Source organism: Podarcis vaucheri, assembly GCF_965113315.1.
Source record: "Podarcis vaucheri genome assembly, chromosome: 9".
NCBI classification, from domain to species: Eukaryota; Metazoa; Chordata; class Lepidosauria; order Squamata; family Lacertidae; genus Podarcis; species Podarcis vaucheri.
Window position 1 is genome coordinate 5,891,163 of NC_138767.1, and position 21,107 is coordinate 5,912,269.

Sequence of the window (21,107 nt, forward strand, 5' to 3'; positions counted from 1 at the left end):
TGCAAAGTACGCAGGACCCCAGGAAGAGACCCAATGCTTTGAGTCACTACCATTTTGCTTCGTAGCCAAAAGGACTAAAAAAATGTGCAGTGTGTACATCAAGAGAACTCTGATGCTTGCTTTTAGAAATGGGAAAATCGCCCAACACAATGTGCTCCCAGCCGCGCATAGCGTTAGATATCTTGGTTCAAAGTGTGCTGTTTCCCAAGAAGGTCTGATTAAGGTCTTTCCAGATAGCATGTGCCTACTTTGGGGGATGTGTAGTTGTCACTTAATTCCTTGTGGGATGTAGAGGAGGCTGCATTCTCGCTCTCCCGCCGCCCCTGCTGAGTTGGACACGGTGAGCTGGGTATGTTTTCGCCTGGAGGAGAGACGATTAAGGGGAAACCCGATAGAATTCTTCAAATACCTGAGGAGCTGTCAGGCAGCAGACAGAACACACTTGCTTCCCTGCTGCTCCTGTGGACGTGACTAGAACTAATGGGTGGAGATTGCAAGAAGGCCGATCTTGGTTAAGCGTTAAGAGAAAGAGCTGTCGGACAGTAGAACAACGGGCCTCTGGAAGTGGGAACTTTTCAGCAGAGCAGGAGTACCACTTTGGCCCCGTGACCGTGGGTGCCCAGGGCCATGGGTTCCATGCAACATGCATGGCCCTAGTGCCGAAATTTGTGGGTGCCCAGCCACTTCATGTAGAATTTTATGGGTGCTTGGGCACCCAGGGCCCGAGGGAGCCAGCACCTATGAAGCAGAGGGTGGATGGCCACCTGTCAAGGATGTCGTTGTTGCATCCTGCACTCATTTAGCAGAAGGTTGGGCTAGAAGCTCTCAGGCTCCCTTGCAACACTATGATTCTTCCCCGATGAGTGGATGCTGCTGGGGTTGCCATGTGGCCTCTTTTTCCTGGACACGTCCTCTTTTTCATAGGTATGTAGGAGGAGAGTCGCCATTCATGGTTTAAGGTAAAGGGACCCCTGACCGTTAAGACCAGTCGCGGACGACTCTGGGGTTGCGGCATTCATCTCGCTTTTTTGGCCAAGGGAGCCAGCATACAGCTTCTGGGTCATGTGGCCAGCATGACTAAGCCGCTTGTGGTGAACCAGAGCAGCGCACGGAAATGCCATTTACCTTCCCACTGGAGTGGTACCTATTTATCTACTTGCACTGTGTGCTTTCGAACTGCTAGGTTGGCAGGAGCAGTGACCGAGCAATGGGAGTTCACCCCGTCACAGGGCTTCGAACCGCTGACCTTTTGATCGCCAAGCCCTAGGCTCTGTGGAAGTCATCAAATGTGCCCTCTTTTTGGCTCTTCAAAATATGCATCTCCCTTTGCTCAGCCTCTCTGGCATTCTCTCTCTTCATTCTGGCCACAGTTGTCTATCAGTTCTTTGGCTGTTTCTCTCTCTCTTTTTAAAAAGGTGGGATGAGAACAGGGTTCTCAGTCTCCTGCTACTTTCTTACAGTGTGAATGTGTCCCTTGAAGCTAGAGTTTCAGAGCAGATAGTTTGGAGCCTATTGCAGGCCAAGTCGTTTCCCTATGTGAGGGCGAACCATGTTTGTCATGAGCAAACGCTTGCACTTCAGAGTGGTGAGATCACTGGGAGTGGAGACTTGCAGTGATGGATGCTGCTGCCTCTTCCCTGCCAAAGGCTAGCCTTGAATTTGTCACTTCCAGCCTTGTTTTCTTCACACGGGTGTTGTGTCACCTAATTAGAGTTTTGTGTTTTTGCAGTTCTGCAAGGAGCGCGATTGGCAAGGACTGCAAAACAGTGAGCATCCGTCTGCACAGATTTTTCCTCTTTCCATTATATTGCAGCTGTTCAACATGCGTAGTTGGGGAAAGGCGGGAGATCCAATTCGGTTTGCGTTTAAAGGCGAACCTTCGTCATTCTCACTCGCAAGAACCAGGATGCTGCCATCTTTCGAAATTCGCACTTCTCTGAATTTTGCAAGGTGGTTCTCCAACCGAGTGATGCGTTTAGAAATGCATACATTGGGATAAAGCTTGTGTTAAGGATGCATATATCACTTTAAAAAAACGCGTGCTGAGGAATTTTCATGGGGACTTTTTAAAAAAGGCAAATAGATAAGGAAACATGGAGAACTGAACTTAAAATAAGAAACGGAGAGAAAACAAAACTTACTGATTTGCTCTCTTTTTTTGTGGGAGCTGCATTTAGAGATGCGTTCAGAAATGCATACATTGGGATAAAGAGATTTAGAGATGGAGCGCTTGCTTGGTATTCATAGGTGACAAGAAAAGCTTGCAGGTGTGAGCAGAACTAATGGAGAGGAGTCCGGGTGCTCCATCTCTCTGGAATACAGCAATGGAAACCAGAGAGTCTGGAAGAGCAGGAAAACCCTCTTCCACTTACCTAGTATAGAAGAGCAGTGAGCTGCTGCAAGAGGCATGGTGCTTCTCATCCCTTCCGCTGCCAGCCCACAGTAGGCTAGGTGGAAAAATGATTCTGTACAGGCTAGTAACTTCTCTGCACCTATTTGCAAGGCTGGACAAATAGTCTGGCTCAGCATAAGGCTATGTTCCATGAATTCATAAATATTTTTTTAGAAAATTCGAAAGCAACATTTATCTCCCCCAGGGATAATGTTTGTTTGTCAGCGTGCTTTCGAGCTGGAAGCTCCAGTCTCAAGGGCTCACACAAACACATCTATTGAGCATAGTCTAAAATAACACCCAGACAAACAATTATTGAGCATAGTCTAAAATAACACCCAGACAAACTCAGCATGTAAGGAATACGATGCCGTGTGCATTCAGCTGTGTGCAAATACAGATTGCCAAATTTGTGGCGAAAAGTGAACACTTTGATTAAAAGTGTGTGTGTGTGTGTGTGTGTGTGTGTGTGTGTGTGTGTGTGTCCTCTCTGTGAGATATAATAACCGTGAGGAGTAGAAGCTGTAGAGCCATTGAAATCCCCTGGGTGTTCTGTTTATTTTCTCAAATTTAGTTTCCTCGCCTGGGAGTATTTTCCTCTGCTTAAAAAGAAATCTTATCTTCAGCAAGGAGGAGTGTGTGTGTGCATGTGTGCATTGCAGAGCCTTATTCAGCTATTTCGCAGGCAGTCTTTGGCCAAGTCAGAGGAAATCCTTCATTCTGACCCTCTGCCCTTTGTTATATTCAGGAAAAGCAGGCAGATTCTGGTTCAGCTGCTGCTAGTTATTTTTCCCCTCCCTCCCTCCCTCCCTCCTGCTAGTTTGAGTCCTCGCCTTATACATGAGTGTACAAGCCAGGGCTTCATTTATTCGCAGGAATCAATCGCCCACCAACTTCCCCAAAGGAGCCTCTGTGATGCTTTAGCATGGGTCCATGTTTGATTTTCCTTTGTCTGTTTGGAGGATTTTAAAAATAAAATAATTGACTCACGTCCAGGGAAGTAAATGCCAGCACTTGAAGCAAGCCAGCGAAGCCGTTTTTGAGGTGCTGTTTTGCTGCGTGTTTTTCCTTTTCGGCATTTCGTCATACATTCTGCTAAGTCTCCTGCAGCGCTGTGTAAACCCCTGGAGGCTGGCTGCCAGGGCAACAGGGTGTGCAAGATTTGGTTTGCATTGGGTTTTCCCCTAAGGGCTTCTTGGTCTCTTCCTGCCACCCCACGTCACGCTATAATTGGAAACATTTGCTAAAGATTTTGCAGTGGGTGCAAACCCAATATGCAAAAGAGGGCGGCTGTACAATGATGGCTTTTTCCTTGGACCAGGAATTTAACATGACCTGGTATAAAGTGAAACAGAGGGGTTTTTTGGGCGGGGGCCAAAATTACCCACTAAGAGGCAAGGAGACGGGTGCTTGCAAGGTGCAAATGACTACCGGACTTTGAAAAGCTGGTACATCGGGGTTTTTTGAATGAATTAAACCAACTAGTTTTCACTGGAATAAATGTGCAATGAGTTGTTACCGATTTGAATTTTATTGCATTGCTATCTTCGTGCAAACCGCTATTCTGATTACAGTGGTACCTTGGTTGTCAAACTTAATCTGTTCCGGGAGTCCATTCGACTCCTGAAACGGTTCGAAAACCAAGGCGCGGCTTCTGATTGGCTGCAGGAGCTTCCTGCACTCAATCGGAAGCCACGTCGGACGTTCGGCTTCCAAAAAACGTTCGCAAACCGGAACACACACTCACGGGTTTGCAGCGTCCGGGAGCCAAAACATCTGAGTACCGAGGCGTTCAGGATCCAAGGTACGACTGTAATGCGCACTCTTCTCTCTATAGGGTTTTATAAACAAGAATAATGCTTTTTATAGGGTAGGGGGCACGAGGGACTGCATTTATCTTTTATTCCCCTTCCTTCCCTCCTCCTTCCCTTTTTATGAAGATTACCCGCTCTGGGATCCCACTGCTAATTCTCCCCTGGTCTCCTCGCTGGCCGAAATAGAACTAATTTAGCCAGCTAGCCCTGGTGATCATCTAATGTTTATTGGATGGATTTCCCCCCTAAATTGATTTTTGATTTTATTGTTATTCACGTTTTATACTGTACTTTATGCTGTTTTTTGTAGCATCAATTAAGTGTTTTAGATTTGTTGTTAGCCGCCCTGAGCCCGGTTTTCTGAACCGGGAAGGGCGGGGTATAAATAATTTATTATTATTATTATTATTATTATTATTATTATTATTATTATTATTGGAACTAAGGGGCAGTGGCCCCCAAATTGTTTAGGGAACACTGATAGTGAAGCATAGCAGCAGATTCACTCAGGGAAGTCTCCAGACCAGCAGTGGCTAGTCCAGTAGGGCAAATGGGGCACTGTCCCAGCCAACCCCCTCTTAAAAGGGGTGACTCTTCTTGTCCATGTGCTTCTTATTAGAATCATAGAGTTGGAAGGTACCGTGAGGATTGTCCAGTCCTTTCCTCTGCACTGTGGGTCTGCCCTTTTGGTTACGGCTTTGGCGTCGAGCGCGCTTCGATCCATGTGGAGTTCCCCCACCCCTTTCTTCACTTTACTCTTTGGGGTTTGTTTCAGGCATCATCGGCAACAACAAAGCCATAGGCAAATACATCACCACCATGATCTTTCTGTACTTCGCCTGCCTCCTGCCTTCCATCGCTTTTGGCTCCCTCAATGACGAAAACACGGACGGGGTCATCGGTGAGTCTTCCCTCCTTCCTGCCCCATCCCTCGCTCGCCCCCCTGGAAGTTCCGGTTCTCACTGGGGACCTCGGAGGGAAGATCTAATCTGTGTGATCACAACCAAAGAAACCACTGTTGTCTAAACAAAGGAAAATAAAAAAATTCCTTCCAGTAGCACCTTAAAGACCAACTAAGTTAGTTCTTGGTATGAGCTTTCGTGTGCATGCACACTTCTTCAGATGCACACGAAAGCTCATACCAAGAACTAACTTAGTTGGTCTTTAAGGTGCTACTGGAAAGAATTTTTTTATTTTGACTATGGCAGACCAACACGGCTACCTATCTGTAACTTAAACAAAGGAAGCCCTTTTAAGGGCGATTTTTCTTCTCTCCCCAAGATAAGCTTAAAGGTAAAGGTAAAGGGACCCCTGACCATTAGGTCCAGTCGTGACCGACTCTGGGGTTGCGGCGCTCATCTCGCTTTATTGGCCGAGGGAGCCGGCGTACAGCTTCTGGGTCATGTGGCCAGCATGACTAAGCCACTTCTGGCGAACCAGAGCAGCACACGGAAACGCCGTTTACCTTCCCGCCAGAGCAGTACCTATTTATCTACTTGCACTTTGATGTGCTTTCGGACTGCTAGGTTGGCAGGAGCAGGGACCGAGCAACGGGAGCTCACCCCGTCGCGGGGATTCGAACCGCTGACCTTCTGATTGGCAAGTCCTAGGCTCTGTGGTTTAACCCACAGCGCCACCTGCGTCCCAATATAAGCTTGCTGCTTAGATTAGACTAGTAGTTCACAGACACACACACTCGGCCTGGGCGATCTATTGGTATATCGCCCAGAACTGGTTTGAGAGCCAGTAGAGTGCATGGCGCATTCACCCGGTGGTATGTCAGAAGTAAAGCCCATTGGCTTGCTCTAATGAAAAAGTACAAATGGAGCAAATTTGCAGGTTCACTATAGCTTTGCATAACACATGCTTCATTTCAGCGTTTATAGTCTGCTTTTTCCAGTTCATGGTGGCTTGCAGAAACTGAAAGCAATGCATGATAATAATAAATTATTATTATTATTGGAAAATATCCAGCGCAATTGAAAAAGGGCGAAAAGTCAGCAGTGCCTTAAAAGAGCTTACTGGAGTAAAACTGCCTTGACTGCTTGTCTGAAAGGAAGCCGTGTTTATTAATGTTATTTATTCTGGCTTTGCCAGTCAGAACGAGGGGTATCAAAGACTCGCCCCCAACCCCTGGAAATTAGACCCAGACCCTGCCCTGCCAGTTCCTCAGATTTCCACACTCATTGTTTGCATGTGGTTCTTCACTGTCAAATGGACTGTGAGCTTTCTTGAAAGCTGAAAATCTGAAGTTGGTGCTTAGCACTGCATCCAGTTCCACTGTACTTTGTTAGGATACTTTTTTAAAAGATATATGCAGTGCAGGCACTGTGGCTGCAGTACGAAGGAGAAGACTGTTACAAGGAGGAGGAGGGACTTAACTGTTTTGCTTTTGCACCAAAAAAGATGCAGGCATCTACACAACTGTGTCCAGTGTGACAGTCCATGCTCCCACAGCTCCGCTCCTAGCTAATGCTTTGAGCATGTCTGTTGCACCAGCGTGCATAGTGCACTGTGCTCTTTGCACCATCAGTGGTGCCATCATTTAACGCAAGCTTGCTTCGACAACCACCTGATTCTTGCAAATTCATCTTTCTCTCCCCCCCTCCTAACTTTTCAGATGTGCAGAAAACCATCGTTGGCCAGTGCATTGGTGGTCTTCTCTATGCGCTGTTCTCAGGCCAGCCACTTGTGGTGCTGTTGACGACGGCTCCTTTAGCGCTCTACATCAATGGTGAGTTTGTCGCGCCAGCTGCTTGTGTTGCATCTGAAGGCAGCCCCGTTTAGGGAAGTTTTAAAATGTTGGATGTTTTAGCGTGTTTTTTAATATTCTCTTGGGAGCCGTCCAGTGTGGCTGGGAAAACCCAGCCAGATGGGTAGGATATAAAAGAAAAGTAGTAGTAGTAGTAGTAGTAGTAGTAGTAGTAGTAGTAGTTATTGTTGTCATTGTTGTTGTTGTTGTTATTGCATGTTTACAATATGTATAAACAAATCAAGCCCCATGTGGCACTACAGTTCTGCAACATGATTTAATAACTATATTCATGTACATGCCTTCTTTGTGCAACTGCATGCGTTGTTGCATCCAATTGTTTATGTGCTGGTTACTTTAGGCGTAGAATATTACTTGTATATAATTATTGTTATTGACTATATTTATATACTGCCTGTTTTCCAAGGATCGCAGGGTGGGTTACAATATAAAAACACAGAAACCTAATTCTTGTACGTGGCTGGTGGTTGTATTTGGTTAGCTGAGGCTGCCATTGGTACATTTCTGTCTTTGTGTGATGATGCTCTTTTCGTTTTCAGTGATCAAAGGGATCTGCACTGACTACAACTTGGAATTTCGCGCTTTCTACGCCTGGGTGGGACTCTGGAACAGTTTCTTCCTGATGCTCTACTCCCTTTTCAATTTCAGTCTTGTAATGAAGCTCTTCAAAAGGTAACTCCTCACATTGTCTGCACCACTTTGGTAGGCGGGAAATTGCCACCATAGGACTTGGAAGGGACCCTGAGGATCATCTAGTCCAGAGCTTTCCAAACTGTGTTTCGCGACACTTCAATGTGTAGGTGTGTCACACGAACGCTCCCCGTGCTCCTCACGGGGCTGGAAAGGGGTTTGTTTAACTTCCGGTTTGCTAGTAAAACTGAATTACTGTGTCACGAAAGGATGCATATCAAAAAAGTGTGTCACCAACATGGAATTATTATTTTTTTAAATCCAGTAGCACCTTAGAGACCAACTAAGTTTGTTCTGGGTATGAGTTTTCGTGTGCATGCACACTTCTTCAGATACACTGAGACAGAAGTCACCAGACCCTTATATATAGGGAGAGGGTGGGGAGGGGTATTACTCAGAAGGGTGGTGGGAATTAATGATTGGCTGATAGGTGTGGTAAACCTGTTGGCGACTGTTAATGACTGCAATTGGTCTTACAGGAAAAAGCAAGGGGTGAGATGGCTAAAAATAGCTATATCATGTATAATGAGATAAGAATCCAATGTCTCTATTCAGACCAGGTCTCTCCATGGTTTTAAGTTTGGTAATAAGTTGTAATTCAGCAACTTCTCTTTCCAGTCTGTTTCTGAAATTCTTTTGTAACACGACAGCTACTTTGAGATCTTGTATAGAATGTCCTGGGAGATTGAAGGGTTCTCCAACTGGTTTCTCTGTCTTGTGATTCCTGATATCAGATTTATGTCCATTTATCCTTTGGCGTAGGGTTTCACCCCTTGCTTTTTCCTTAAAATATATTTTAAAACGCTGATGCAAATAAGACCTTGTAACTCATATTCAATGACCCACATGGAATTTCTTCACAGGTCGACGGAAGAAATCATTGCACTTTTTATCTCCATCACATTTGTCCTTGATGCTCTCAAGGGCATAACGAAAGGTAAGCCAGGCAGCAGGTGACTCTCTTTGTTGTTGGTTGTGGAAGCCACGAGGAATTGTGTTGTTGCAGCCTTCTGTTCTTTTGTTGTTGTTGTTTAGTTGTTTAGTCATGGCCGACTCTTTGTGACCCCGTGGACCAGAGCACGCCAGTCACTCCCATCTTCCACTGCCTCCCGCAGTTTGGTCAAACTCATGCTGGTAGCTTCAAGAACACTGTCCAACCATCTCGTCCTCTGTCGTCCCCTTCTCCTTGTGCCCTCCATCTTTCCCAACATCAGGGTCTTTTCCAGGGAGTCTTCTCTTCTCATGAGGTGGCCAAAGTATTGGAGCCTCAGCTTCACGACCTGTCCTTCCAGTGAGCACTCAGGGCTGATTTCCTTCAGAATGGAGAGGTTTGATCTTCTTGCAGTCCATGGGACTCTCAAGAGTCTCCTCCAGCACCATAATTCAAAAGCATCAATTCTTTGGCGATCAGCCTTCTTTATGGTCCAGCTCTCACTTCCACACATCACTACTGGGAAAACCATAGCTTTAACTATGCAGTCCTTTGTTGGCAAGGTGATGTCTCTGCTTTTTAAGATGCTGTCTAGGTTTGTCATCGCTTTTCTCCCAAGAAGCAGGCGTCTTTTAATTTCGTGACTGCTGTCCCCATCTGCAGTGATTCTGTTCTTTAGTCATGCAAAAAGGGCTTTGTAGAACGAGGTGTGGAAAGTGTTTGGAACTGAGGACCTTCATTCGTGCCTTGTTTTTGTGCCGTGATTCCAAAGGGTAGAATCGGCACAGATCATACCGCAGATCTGCTGAACGCTTGGACTCCTAACCTTAAAAAGCAAGTTCAAGTTCAATTTGGAGGCCTCTAATAGCGGTTGCTGGTTGAGAGGCTGAGGCCCAGAACATTTAGGGTGCGCCGGGCCGGCAAAATGCTGCCTGTGGACACATTCATTCCATAAATTTAAAGCTCTGTGACGCCACTTTAAACAGTGGTAGTTTCCCCCAAAGAATCCTGGGAGATGTAGTCTGTTAAGGGTGTTGGGAGGAGACCCCCCTGTTCCACTCACAGAACTACAGTTCCCAGAGCTCCCTGTGAAGAGGGATTGATCATCAAATCAACCTGGGAACTGTAGTTTTGGGAGGGGAAATGGGGGTCTCCTCACAACTCCCAGCACCCTTAACAAGCTACGACTTGCCCAAATATTTAATCAGGATAAAGCAATAGGATTTGAAATTAAGAATACAAAATTACAAAAACTATTATTACAAAACTCGAAAAAGAGTATATCCAAAATGTATAATTTATTATTAGAATGTGAGTTAAAGGATGAAGAAGTAAAATAAGTTATGACTAAATGGGCATGCGATATAGGTGACGCAATTCGGCTGGACCAATGGGAGAAATTATGGAAATGTGATATTAAATTTACGGCATGTTACACAATCAGAGAAAATTTGGGGGGGGTGTTCTTTTTTGTTTGTTTTTGTTTTCCTTTTTTTTGTATCCTCCCCACCCCCCATGTTTGTATGGTATTATTTTTGATTCAATGTTTGTAATTTCTGTTATAATTTTGCATGGGGGGGGGGACAAGCTACGACTCCCAGAATTCTTTGGGTGGAAACCATGACCGCTTAAAGTGGGGTGAAAGTGCTTCGAATGTAAGGCATGAATGTTCACAATTTCCTCTGCCCCAAATGAGTGCAAGAAATGAGTTGTTTTCCTCTGCCCCTGTGGTCTGCAGATGTACGGAATAACCAGAATCTCTAGCCCTCATTAACCCCCCGATTGTTTTTTTCGGAACTCGCTTGCTGGGGGCTTGGAGGGGGGAGGCCGTGTCCTTTTCCATCCCTGTGTATGACCCATTTCCTTCCAACGGGAAGATCAGTTGAATATCTCTCCTAATTTCTAAAGCTCCGCTGGTCCAGCGGCTGTGCAGGAAAGGGGCGTGGGAGGTTTCCCGCTCCCTCTCTTTTTAAAATCTCATCACGTTCAAGCCGCACATTCTTCTCACTAGCTTAATGACACTTTGTTTTCCAAAGTTGTGGCTGAGCCACCTAAGCTGGACTCCTGTTTGATCTTGACTTCTGCACTTTGCAGGAAACAGCCAGGCAGCAGCTGAAGCAAACAACATCAGAGGGACCTTAAATAACTCCCCGAAGCCGCCACAGCTCTGCTTTAGTCAGGAGACGCCTTTTGTGTTATTTAAAGGGCAATCTCTTAATCAATTTTCGTGCAGAGAGGGATCCCTTCAGCTGTCCTCCTGCGCCGCATCAGCCGAAAGTTGTTAATAAGCAGCAGTTGAATATTAAATACTAAATTCCTAATTACGCGACGGGCTTGGGGAGATAACCTGCCAGTCAGTTATCACGAACCGAGAAATGGGAGCAGGAGACAGAGCGTGTGCTTAGGATAGTTGGGAGGGACCACAAGGGTCATCTAGTCCAACCCCCCTATAATTCAGAAATTTTCCACCCCACATAGGGTTCAAACCCACAACCTGGAGATTAAGAGTCTCAGTCCCTACCGACTGAGCTATCCCCCATGCTTGTAGTGCCAGACATCAGCAGTGGGGGGTGTTTTTCAGCCTGAGGGCCACCTTCCTTGTAAGCAACCTTTGAGGGGCCACATGGCAGTGGGTGGGGCCAGGAGCAGAAGTGGGTGTGGCAATGGGCGTGGCTCTTACTCTTGCCCAGATAGGAATGTGGCCTTCAGCTTGGACGACAGTGTTCCCCAGCCCAGCAGCACAAAGCTGGAAATAAGTTCTGCTGGTGTAAATGGATGCCTGAATCAAATACCTGAAGGAGCCTCTCCACCCCCATCGTTCTGCCCGGACGCTGAGGTCCAGCGCCAAAGTCCTTCTGGTGGTTCCCGCATTGCGAGAAGCCAAGTTACAGGAAACCAGGCAGAGGGCCTTCTCGGTGGTGGTGCCCGCCCTGTGGAACGCCCTCCCATCAGATGTCAAAGCGATAAACAACTACCTGACATTCAAAATACATCTTAAGGCAGGCCTGTTCAGGGAAGGTTTTAATGTGTGACATTTTAGTGTATTTTTGGTCTCTGTGGAAGCTGCCCAGAGTGGCTGGGGAAACCCAGCCAGATGGGCGGGGTACAAATAATAAATAATAATAATAATAATAATAATAATAATAATAATAATAATTATTATTATGGAAGCTCCAAGCGAGCATAGATAGGGACGGAGATGCAAATCTTGGAAGAGAATGTTGCAAAAAGGGCCGGGGGCTGTGGCCTTGGGGTTCCCTCGAGTATTCCAGCCGACAGCCACAAGTTCCCCACTTTATTATTGTCATTTTATTATTATGTATTTATTTAATTTCTATGCCACCCTTCATCCAGTGATCACAGACCGGTTTACAGTACAAAAACACAAAAAACATACCATAATAACAAACAAAAACCTTCCCCACCACAGAATTTAAAAGGCCATAGATTGGCTACTTAGCCAAAAACCTGGGAGAAGTGGAATGTTTTTGCCTGGCACTTAAAGGAAATAATTTATTACATTTTTATGCCGCTTTTCAGTGAAACGAATTGCAAAGTGGCTTATGAACAATAAAAGACGGTAACATGATGGAACTTCATAGAATAGGGGTCAGCAAACTTTTTCAGCAAGGGGCCAGTTCACTGTCCCTCAGACCTTGTGGGGAGCCGGACTATATTTTGGGTGGGGAATGAATGAATTCCTATGCCCCACAAATAACCCAGAGATGCATTTTAAACAAAAGCACACATTCTACTCATGTAAAAACATGCTAATTCCTGGACCATCCGCGGGCTGGATTGAGAAGGCGATTGGGCTGCATCCGGCCCACGGGCCTTAGGTTGCTTACCCCCCTCATAGAACATCACAAATGCAACACAAATCATATAGAAAAATAAGGGAGCCGCCGTTTTATGCAGTTCTTCATGTGCACAGACAAAGGAGCAGAGACCCTAGGTGTTATTGGCAAAAGTTGGCTTTATTCATCCAAAGCATAGGAACATGACGTAAAGATCAGCCATTTTCTACAGACGTATATATCCCGTGGCATTTCAAAGGTGCACACATCAGATCTTAGGTTATATATTAAAATGACGTTCATCAGCTTCCAGGGAACAACAATTGAACTGTGGAACAATGGTTAGCAAACACCTGTGCTTAGCCGGCTCTTGCATGAGAGCACATCTACACTGTTGTCCGCTGCTCAGCATCTTTACCTGTTACCGTATTTTCAGCCCTATAGGACGCACTTTTTCCCCTCCAAAAATGAAGGGGAAATCTGGGTGCGTCCTATGGGGCGAATGCAGGCTTTCGCTGAAGCTTGGAGAGCGAGAGGGGTCGGTGCGCACAGACCCCTCTCGCTCTCCAGGCTTCAGGAAGACATCCGCAGCCTAGGCAGCCCTGCGGGAGGTCCCGCAGGGCTGTCTAGGCTGCGGATAGCAGCCTGCTTCCCAGAGCGCTGGGCACCCTGAAAGCAGAGCACCCGGCGCTTCGGGAACACCTCCGCAGCCTAGGCAGCCCTGCAGGAGTTCCCCGCAGGGCTCCCCATGCTGCAAATAGCAGCCTGCTGCCCGGCGGGCAGAGCACCCTGAAGCAGAGCGCCCCGCGCGCCGGACAGACATCCGCAGCGTGGGGAGCCCTGCAGAAGTTCCCCGCAGGGCTCCCTACGCTGCGGATAGCAGCCTGGCGCGCGGGGTGCCCTGGAGCAGAGCGCCCCTCCGGCCGGGCAGACATCGGCCAGCCCCACAAGCTCGGGGGACAGCAGGGAGGCGCAGCGCCGCCATCCCGCTATTCCTTGACCTGGTTCGGTTTCCCCGACCTGCTTTTGGGGGGGAAATAAGGGGGAGGATTTTCTTTCTTCCCCCCCAAAAAAACTAGGTGCGTCCTATGGGACGGAGCGTCCTATGGGACCAAAAATACGGTAACTTCATGATGTCTTAAAAGGGTCTGCAGCTCTTTTAACTGGCTGAAAGGCTGGGCTTGGAGGCATGGTCCTGTCTTGTTTACCCTTTCAACCAGTGCATGACCTATGTCAGCTTGTTCCCTTCACGATTCTGCCTTCTTTCTGCGAAAACAATCTCTCTCTGGCAGGCAGAAAAATCCTCTCCACCTGACGGAACCCCAGACTTTGCGTAAACAGTGATTCTAACCAGCACCATATTTTGTGTGGTTTTATGTGTGAGGGAGATGGAGCGTCTTCAAGGTGTCTGAGCGAGCAAGACTAGACACTTCTGGATTTAGGTCAGGCTCCCCATGCAAAGCCTTCGAAATATGAGACGAATATCATATTTCACAGACTGGGAGAGTCTGTGGCAGGGAGAATCAGAAACTGAAGTGGAGGAGGACAGAGACTAAGAGGCAGAGATAAGTCCGGCTGGTGAAGAGTCATGGCTATTTCCTATTCCTGCTGCGACAAGCTCCCCTCCCCACTTGTCTCCCAGGACCAGAAGAGGCATGAAGAGGGCAGAGGAGAAATTAGGGTCACGCAGGCACAGTCTCAGATTGCTTGGGGGGAAACCCTGAAGAGAAGGGGACTTAGGCAGCTGTGGGGAGGTGAGGAACTTCAGTCTGAGCAACTGCTTCATGGCGGAAAGACCTGCCGGCGTTGAGTCGCTGAGCTCATTAGGCATGACACCCCTCTGGAGATCCTGCTTTCTGCTAATAAAGACTTAGCTCAGCTTGTTTGGGCGATTCACTGCTGGCTCACTCCTAACAAAGAGAAACCTTGTGTGCTGAGCCTAGCATGTAGTTTGACCAAAGATGTCTTCCTTTTCTTAGAAAGATCAGAGAAGGTAATACAGTGGTACCTTGGTTTTTGAACGTCTCCATTGCCAAATGTTTCGGTTTTCGAACGCCAAAAACCAGGAAGAAAATGCTTCCGTTTTTTAACGTGCCTCGGAAGTTTAACAGCTTCCTCTGCGTGTATCTGTTGTTTTTCACAATTTTCTCTATTGAATTAGCAGGCCTCGGTTTTCAAACATTTTGGAAGTCGAACGGTCTTTGGAACAGATTATGTTTGAAAACCAAGAAAGATTGTGTGATCCTCTGGAACAAGAAACAAGTTCTCCTCGCCCTTGTCCCTGTCCCAGCCCCACCTATGGATGCCATAGGCCTGGCTTCTATTAAAATGCACTCATTTTTCTTCTCTCTCTCTCTCCCTCTCTGTTTTAGTTTTTACAAAGTACTACCATTTCCCGAGAGTGCACAGCACACCAATTGATAACACCACCTTCTTCTTGAACATGTCAGCTGAGCGCTCGGCGCTGGGGAACCAGACGGACGCCCCCCCTGCCGCTACGCAGTACGGGCGAGAGACGGCCGTTCTTAGTCTCATGCTGATGCTAGGAACCCTTTGGCTCGGTCACACGCTGTATCAGTTTAAGAAAAGGTACGTCAAAGCTGATGGGGAGCCCTTGGCCCTCGGGGTATTGCTGGCATCCCATTGGCCCCAGTCGGCATGAGCAGTGATGAGGAATTATGGGAGTTATAGAGCAGCAAAAAAAAGCAAAAAAAAAAAAAAGCTGGGACACAGGTGCTGCTGTGGGTTAAACCACAGAGCCTAGGACTTGCCGATCAGAAGGTTGGCGGTTTGAAGAAGAAGAAGAAGAAGAAGAAGAGTTTGGATTTGATATCCCGCCTTTCACTCCCTTTAAGGAGTCTCAAAGCGGCTAACATTCTCCTTTCCCTTCCTCCCCCACAACAAACACTCTGTGAGGTGAGTGGGGCTGAGAGACTTCAAAGAAGTGCGACTGGCCCAAGGTCACCCAGCAGCTGCATGTGGAGGAGCGGAGACGCGAACCCGGTTCCCCCGATTACGAGACTACCGCTCTTAACCACTACACCACACTGGCTCTCACTGGTTTGAATCCCCGCGACGGGGTGAGCTCCCATTGCTTGGTCCCTGCTCCTGCCCACCTAGCAGTTCGAAAGCACATCAAAGTGCAAGTAGATAAATAGGTACCACTCTGGCGGGAAGGTAAACGGCGTTTCCGTGCGCTGCTCTGGTTCGCCAGAAGCAGCTTAGTCCTGCTGGCCACATAACCTGGAAGCTGTATGCTGGCTTCCTCGGCCAATACAGCAAGATGAGCGCTACAACCCCAGAGTCAGTCACGACTGGACCTAATGGTCAGGGGTCCCTTTACCTTTAGAGCAGCAAAAATAAAAATAAAAATGGAATAGCAAAGCCAGACATAGTACCAATACTTGGTGGGTTGCAAACATCTTAGAACCCGGTACATTAGATTGAAGGGGAAGGCCTGTGGCTCAATGATAAAATGCTGCTTTATATGTTGTGAACTGTCCTGAGATCTACATAAGGAGGACAGTATAAAAATTGAATACCTAGATATGCAGAAGTTCGCAAGTTCAAACCTTGGCATCTCCAGGTCTTTTTAAAAAAATAATAATCTGTGTTTCAAGTATTTTTAACTTGGCTTATGTGCTGTGTGTTGGTTAGTTAATCTGATTTTACTCCTCCCTTCGCTAGAAATATAGGTGCAAACTTAGAAATAAAAGCAGTCTAAATTGGTTCATCCATCCTATGTCCATAAAGATTCCAGGGGGGATGATGATGATGATGATGATGATGATGATGATCGGCAGCAGCACCATGCTCTAACGCACTAACTTATCCAGCTGGGTCTGCTCTGAGTAGGACCAGTTCTGTATAACCACCCGCCATTCTGCCATTTTAAGCCCCTGAAGTAGAAATGCTGTATTCCTTTGCCCTGACTTGAGTATTTTTTATATATTTATCCTTGCAGCCCTTATTTGCACGCCAGAGTCCGCGAAATCCTGTCCGACTGTGCCTTGCCCATTTCTGTCCTAACCTTTTCCGCTGTGGGGTCTTATTTCTTCAAGGAAATAACAAGTAAGTCTTTGGTCTCCTCGCAGCCGGGAGGTTTTTGGGATCGCAAACATGCCTGAGGAAGGTATAGCTCAGAACTGTGACTCCGAAACCCCAGAGCTTCCCCGCCTGACCCCCCACAACCCAAATAATCACCTCCCAAGTTCACAGTCGGCGTTAATTCATGCGGCGAGCTAATCAGACGAGATGGTATCAGCTGGGTTTGTTTTGTTCCTGCGAGTTATTCCAGCCTGTAATTTAATTTCAGAGTAATAAAAATGCCGCTTTTTTGCATTGTTTATTATTATTAAAGACCTGATCCTCCGTATGGTTCTGGCAAGGGAACAAAAGTCTCTCCTAATTGCCAAAGGCAGGAAGACTTGTCAGCAAACCTACAGATGTTCTGGTGATGGGTTTGACCTGTGAGCTTTCCCCTCCGTCCGCCACTTAATATTTTTCCTAATTGAAACGTGCTGATGGCCTGGTACATCTGCTAGGACGATCAGATGCACAAGGAAACCTGAAAAATTATCCAGGCTCCCTCTTGGCCAAGCGGGTCACCTTTTCCACATCAGGAAGGCAGGAATCGCCTGCCCCAGTGATGACGCGCATGGGAAGTGCGAGGAAATGAATGGAAGAGAATTAAGAAAGGTTCCTCTCCCCCCCACTTTCACCCCCCCCCCAGGTGACCATCATTCCATCCATTCGGAACTGGAAAGTGGGCAGCTTTCGGTTGCGTGTGTCCATGCCTGCGCCCTGACTTCCTTAATGACAATTGCTCCCTTGCCACCTGTCAGAAAGCAAACTAATGCGGGGTATTTTGTGGAAATCCCCGTTGCGCAGCTTGCAAAGGAACAGCTTCAGATGCCCCTCAGCTGCTGAGATGGGAACTGGCCCAAGCGCTGGAGGGATGAAAGATTTAACTCTGGTGTTTTGCCTGAAGCCCTTGGCCATCTTCTGAGTGCAGCCACTCTGGTTTCCAGGCGCACAGACACACAAACGCCATCACACACCCAATAACAACAACAGCTGCCAGCTGTTCTTCCTGCTGCGTACGGAGAACGGGGAAGACTGACCTTGCAATTTCTGGTCCACAGTCGTCTTCTACCTTGGGTCGCCATCGGCTGTTTGACTACGGCGCCCATCATCCCTAGCTCTCTTAGGCAAAGGGTTGGGGGTGATGGGAGTTGTAGTCCAACAATATTTGGAGGACACTGAACTAGAGGACATGCTTTTTCAAGCCTTGCTGGACCAGGCTTGCTTTGGCTGTGTAGCTTAAAAGAGGGGGGGGCATGGATATTGTGGGTCCTGGTGGGGTTTAGGGGAGGGGAGGGTTAGGAAGAATGTGGGAGGCGGGTGGCACTGTGGGTTAAACCACAGAACCTAGGACTTGCAGATCAGAAGGTCGGCAGTTCGAATCCCCGCGACGGGGTGAGCTCCCATTGCTCGGTCCCTGCTCCTGCCAACCTAGCAGTTTGAAAGCACATCAAAGTGCAAGTAGATAAATAGGTAAGGTAAATGACGTTTCCGTGCACTGCTCTGGTTTGCCAGAAGCGGCTTAGTCATGCTGGCCACATGACCCGGAAGCTGTATGCTGGCTCCCTCGGCCAATAAAGTGAGATGAGCACCACAACCCCAGAGTCGGCCATGACTGGACCTAATGGTCAGGGGTCCTTTAAGGAAGAATGCCAGAGTCACTGCCACTGCTAAGGAACTCCAGGGATCTTGAATAGATCTTGGCTAAGGGTCACAATTCCATAGGGAGAAGTCATCTTCAGAGCAAACGGCAATATTCTGCAGCTCTATGTCTACTGTAAAATGATAATGGGAACAGCTTCTGTTGGGACCGGAGTCCAAATTGCAGATGTCCCATGCATTGCACCAAATGTGCATTTTGGGGGAATAATAATAATAATAATATTTATACCCCACTCATCTGGCTGGGTTTCCCCAGCCACTCTGGGCGGCTCCCAACAGGATATTAAAAACACGATAAAACATCAAACATTAAAAACTTCCCTAAACATAGCATGGCTGGTGGCCCGAATTTGCACATGAGAGGCAGGTCAGACCATGCTTGGGATCCCAGAATGGTTCGTCCCAAAGGTGAAGGCTTGGATCACCCACCTCCAGGGTAGCAAAACTGACCAAGTGACTTTGCAAGGCTGCATTTCACACTACAGAAGTCTGTAGCTAGTTCACTGCTGCCTACTCAACTAAAATTGCCTCCGTCCAACAGGGTTGCATGATCCCTTGGTTCAGATTCTTCCAAAATTAGCACTTCCCATCCCCAGCTATATCCAGGTGATCCATTGACTCCTTGCCCCTGGTTGCTCAGGAAGATCAGGGCAGTTTTGCAAGGTCCCATCCGCCATCTTGTTTCAAAATGGTATCCATTGGTTGTGATATCGCAAGAGTGTTCAAATGTATACCAAACACACAACTTTCCAAACAAATGTGGTAGATCCATCCTGATTTGTTTGCACAAATTTTGAACAGGTGTGTTACCTCTTTTTATTACCCTGGGGGCCCACTCTTCCATTGACAGACGGATAACAACTAATTTGCAACTATTACATTTATTGAACATTCGTTCTTCACGTTGCATATGACATTGCCCAACATCATTGTTTATCCCACACTTCCAAGCGCATTTTCCTTTTTATCCCAAATTATTTTTTATTCATTTTCCAAGTGATTACAAATCAAACCAAATTACTTTAATTTAATGCAATTTCTTAAAATCAAGTTTCTCGCTCCTGTTGCAAACTTATGTCGATCGTTTCCTCCCGTAGACGCATCATTTCTTATTTAATGTCCAATTGATCTTTCACTTGTCGTTAGTCCATTCTTTCAGCTGACCACATTTTTTCCTCCTTACAGAAAGCGCCTCTGTTACATCTTATAAATATAAAATCCATTTCACATAGACATAGTTGTTTCAGACCTGGGAGAGTTAATTACTATCTTCCATTGTTCAGCGCATTTTCCCATCTCTGTTCTTGCTGTAAAAAGGCCTCCCCCTTACTTTTTCTTTCTTTGGAAATGGGTTTCTTGCACAAGAGCAGCGAGTCCACTTTCTTTCCGCAGCCTAAGTCTGCCCGCAAAACCGTGGCAGTCGGGAAGCAGTTTCTGAAGAAGCCTTTACTGCCTGTTTGTGTCTTTCAGTGTCTAAGTTTAATTACAACCCATCGGAGAGCTTGTTCGTGTTGGCCCCCCTCCTAGAGCTCTCCATTGGCTCCGTTATGAGTGCGATGGGCCTGGGATTCCTGCTCTCCATGCTTTTCTTCATCGAGCAAAATATAGTGGCATCACTCACAAACGCTCCAGAAAACAGGTATTTTTGTGTGTGTGTCTGTTTTGTGTTCACCTGTCCTGTTATAATTCTTCCACGTTTAAGGTGGAAGTGGGGTGGGGGTAGGGGCAGGGGGCATGCTGGGAAATTCTGCTTCCTTCACAATGAGGACAATACACTGATGAAGCGTCTCCACCCCCGTCATTCAGCTCGGACACTGAGGTCCAACTCCAAGGGTCTTCTGGTGGTTCCCTTACTACAAGAAGCCAAGTTACAGGGAACCAGGCAGAGGGCCTTCTCGGTGGTGGCGCCCGCTCTGTGGAATGCCCTCCCATCAGATGTCAAATAAATAAACAACTGTATGACTTTTAGAAGACGTCTGAAGGCAGCCCTGTTTAGGGAAGTTTTTAATGTTTGAGGTTTTAATGTGTTTTTAATATTCTGTTGGAGGGACGCGGGTGGCGCTGTGGGTTAAACCACAGAGCCTAGGACTTGCCGATCAGAAGGTCGGCGGTTCGAATCCCTGCGGTGGGGTGAGCTCCCATTGCTCTGTCCCTGCTCCTGCCAACTTAGCAGTTGGAAAGCACGTCAAAGTAGATAAATAGGTACCGCTCCGGTGGGAAGGTAAACGGCGTTTCCATGCGCTGCTCTGGTTCGCCAGAAGCAGCTTAGTCATGCTGGCCACATGAGATGTACACCAGCTCCCTCGGCCAGTAAAGCGAGATGAGCGCTGCAACCCCAGAGTCAGTCACGACTGGACCTAATGGTCAGGGTTCCCTTTAACTTTTTACAAGCCTGGCAGAAGGAGGTTAAATCCTGCTGGGCCCTGGTCTCCTGGGACAGAGCATTCCACCAGGTTGGAGCCATCACTGAAAAGGCCCTGGCCCTGGTGGAGGATAGTCTGACTTCCTTAGGGCCCGGGACCTCTAAACTATGGTTATTCATGCACCTTAAGTTCCTCTGCGGGGCAGACCAGGAGAGGCAGTCCTGTAAATACAACTCTCCAGCCCTCACAGTCTGTCTGTGTCTCCAGAATCATCCTGCTCTGGTCCCCCACATGCCGGGCAGCATTGACCAAAGGCTGTGAATATGAATTAAGAGGCCGGTATATCCAGAATCCCTTTCAGCCAGAGATAGAGACCAGCGCAGAGACGTAAGAGTCTTGCTGCCAGGTCATAGAATCATAGAATCATAGAGTTGGAAGAGACCACAAGGGCCATCGAGTCCAACCCCCTGCCAAGCAGGAAACACCATCAGAGCACTCCTGACATATAGCCTCTGCTTAAAGACCTCCAAAGAAGGAGACTCCACCACACTCCTTGGCAGCAAATTCCACTGTCGAACAGCTCTTACTGTCAGGAAGTTCTT

At 47.3% G+C, this 21,107-nt stretch overlaps 2 protein-coding genes across 7 annotated transcripts in view; one reads left to right on the plus strand and one right to left on the minus strand.

Annotated features, from left to right (window-relative positions):
• LOC309539925 (kyphoscoliosis peptidase-like) overlaps nucleotides 1-21,107 on the minus strand; it is a 360,319-nt gene that overhangs the window by 281,390 nt on the left and 57,822 nt on the right. The gene's annotated exons all lie outside the window — the stretch shown is intronic.
• The window catches only part of SLC4A11 (solute carrier family 4 member 11), a 251,928-nt gene that overhangs the window by 201,037 nt on the left and 29,784 nt on the right, over nucleotides 1-21,107 (plus strand). For all 6 annotated transcript variants that reach the window (XM_082236390.1, XM_082236389.1, XM_082236394.1 and 3 more), the window contains exons 10-16: nucleotides 4,982-5,107; nucleotides 6,827-6,940; nucleotides 7,519-7,651; nucleotides 8,533-8,606; nucleotides 14,770-14,986; nucleotides 16,362-16,468; nucleotides 19,613-19,781. In XM_082236390.1, the coding sequence (XP_082092516.1) occupies nucleotides 4,982-5,107; nucleotides 6,827-6,940; nucleotides 7,519-7,651; nucleotides 8,533-8,606; nucleotides 14,770-14,986; nucleotides 16,362-16,468; nucleotides 19,613-19,781 (940 nt within the window). The remainder of the gene's footprint in view (nucleotides 1-4,981; nucleotides 5,108-6,826; nucleotides 6,941-7,518; nucleotides 7,652-8,532; nucleotides 8,607-14,769; nucleotides 14,987-16,361; nucleotides 16,469-19,612; nucleotides 19,782-21,107) is intronic.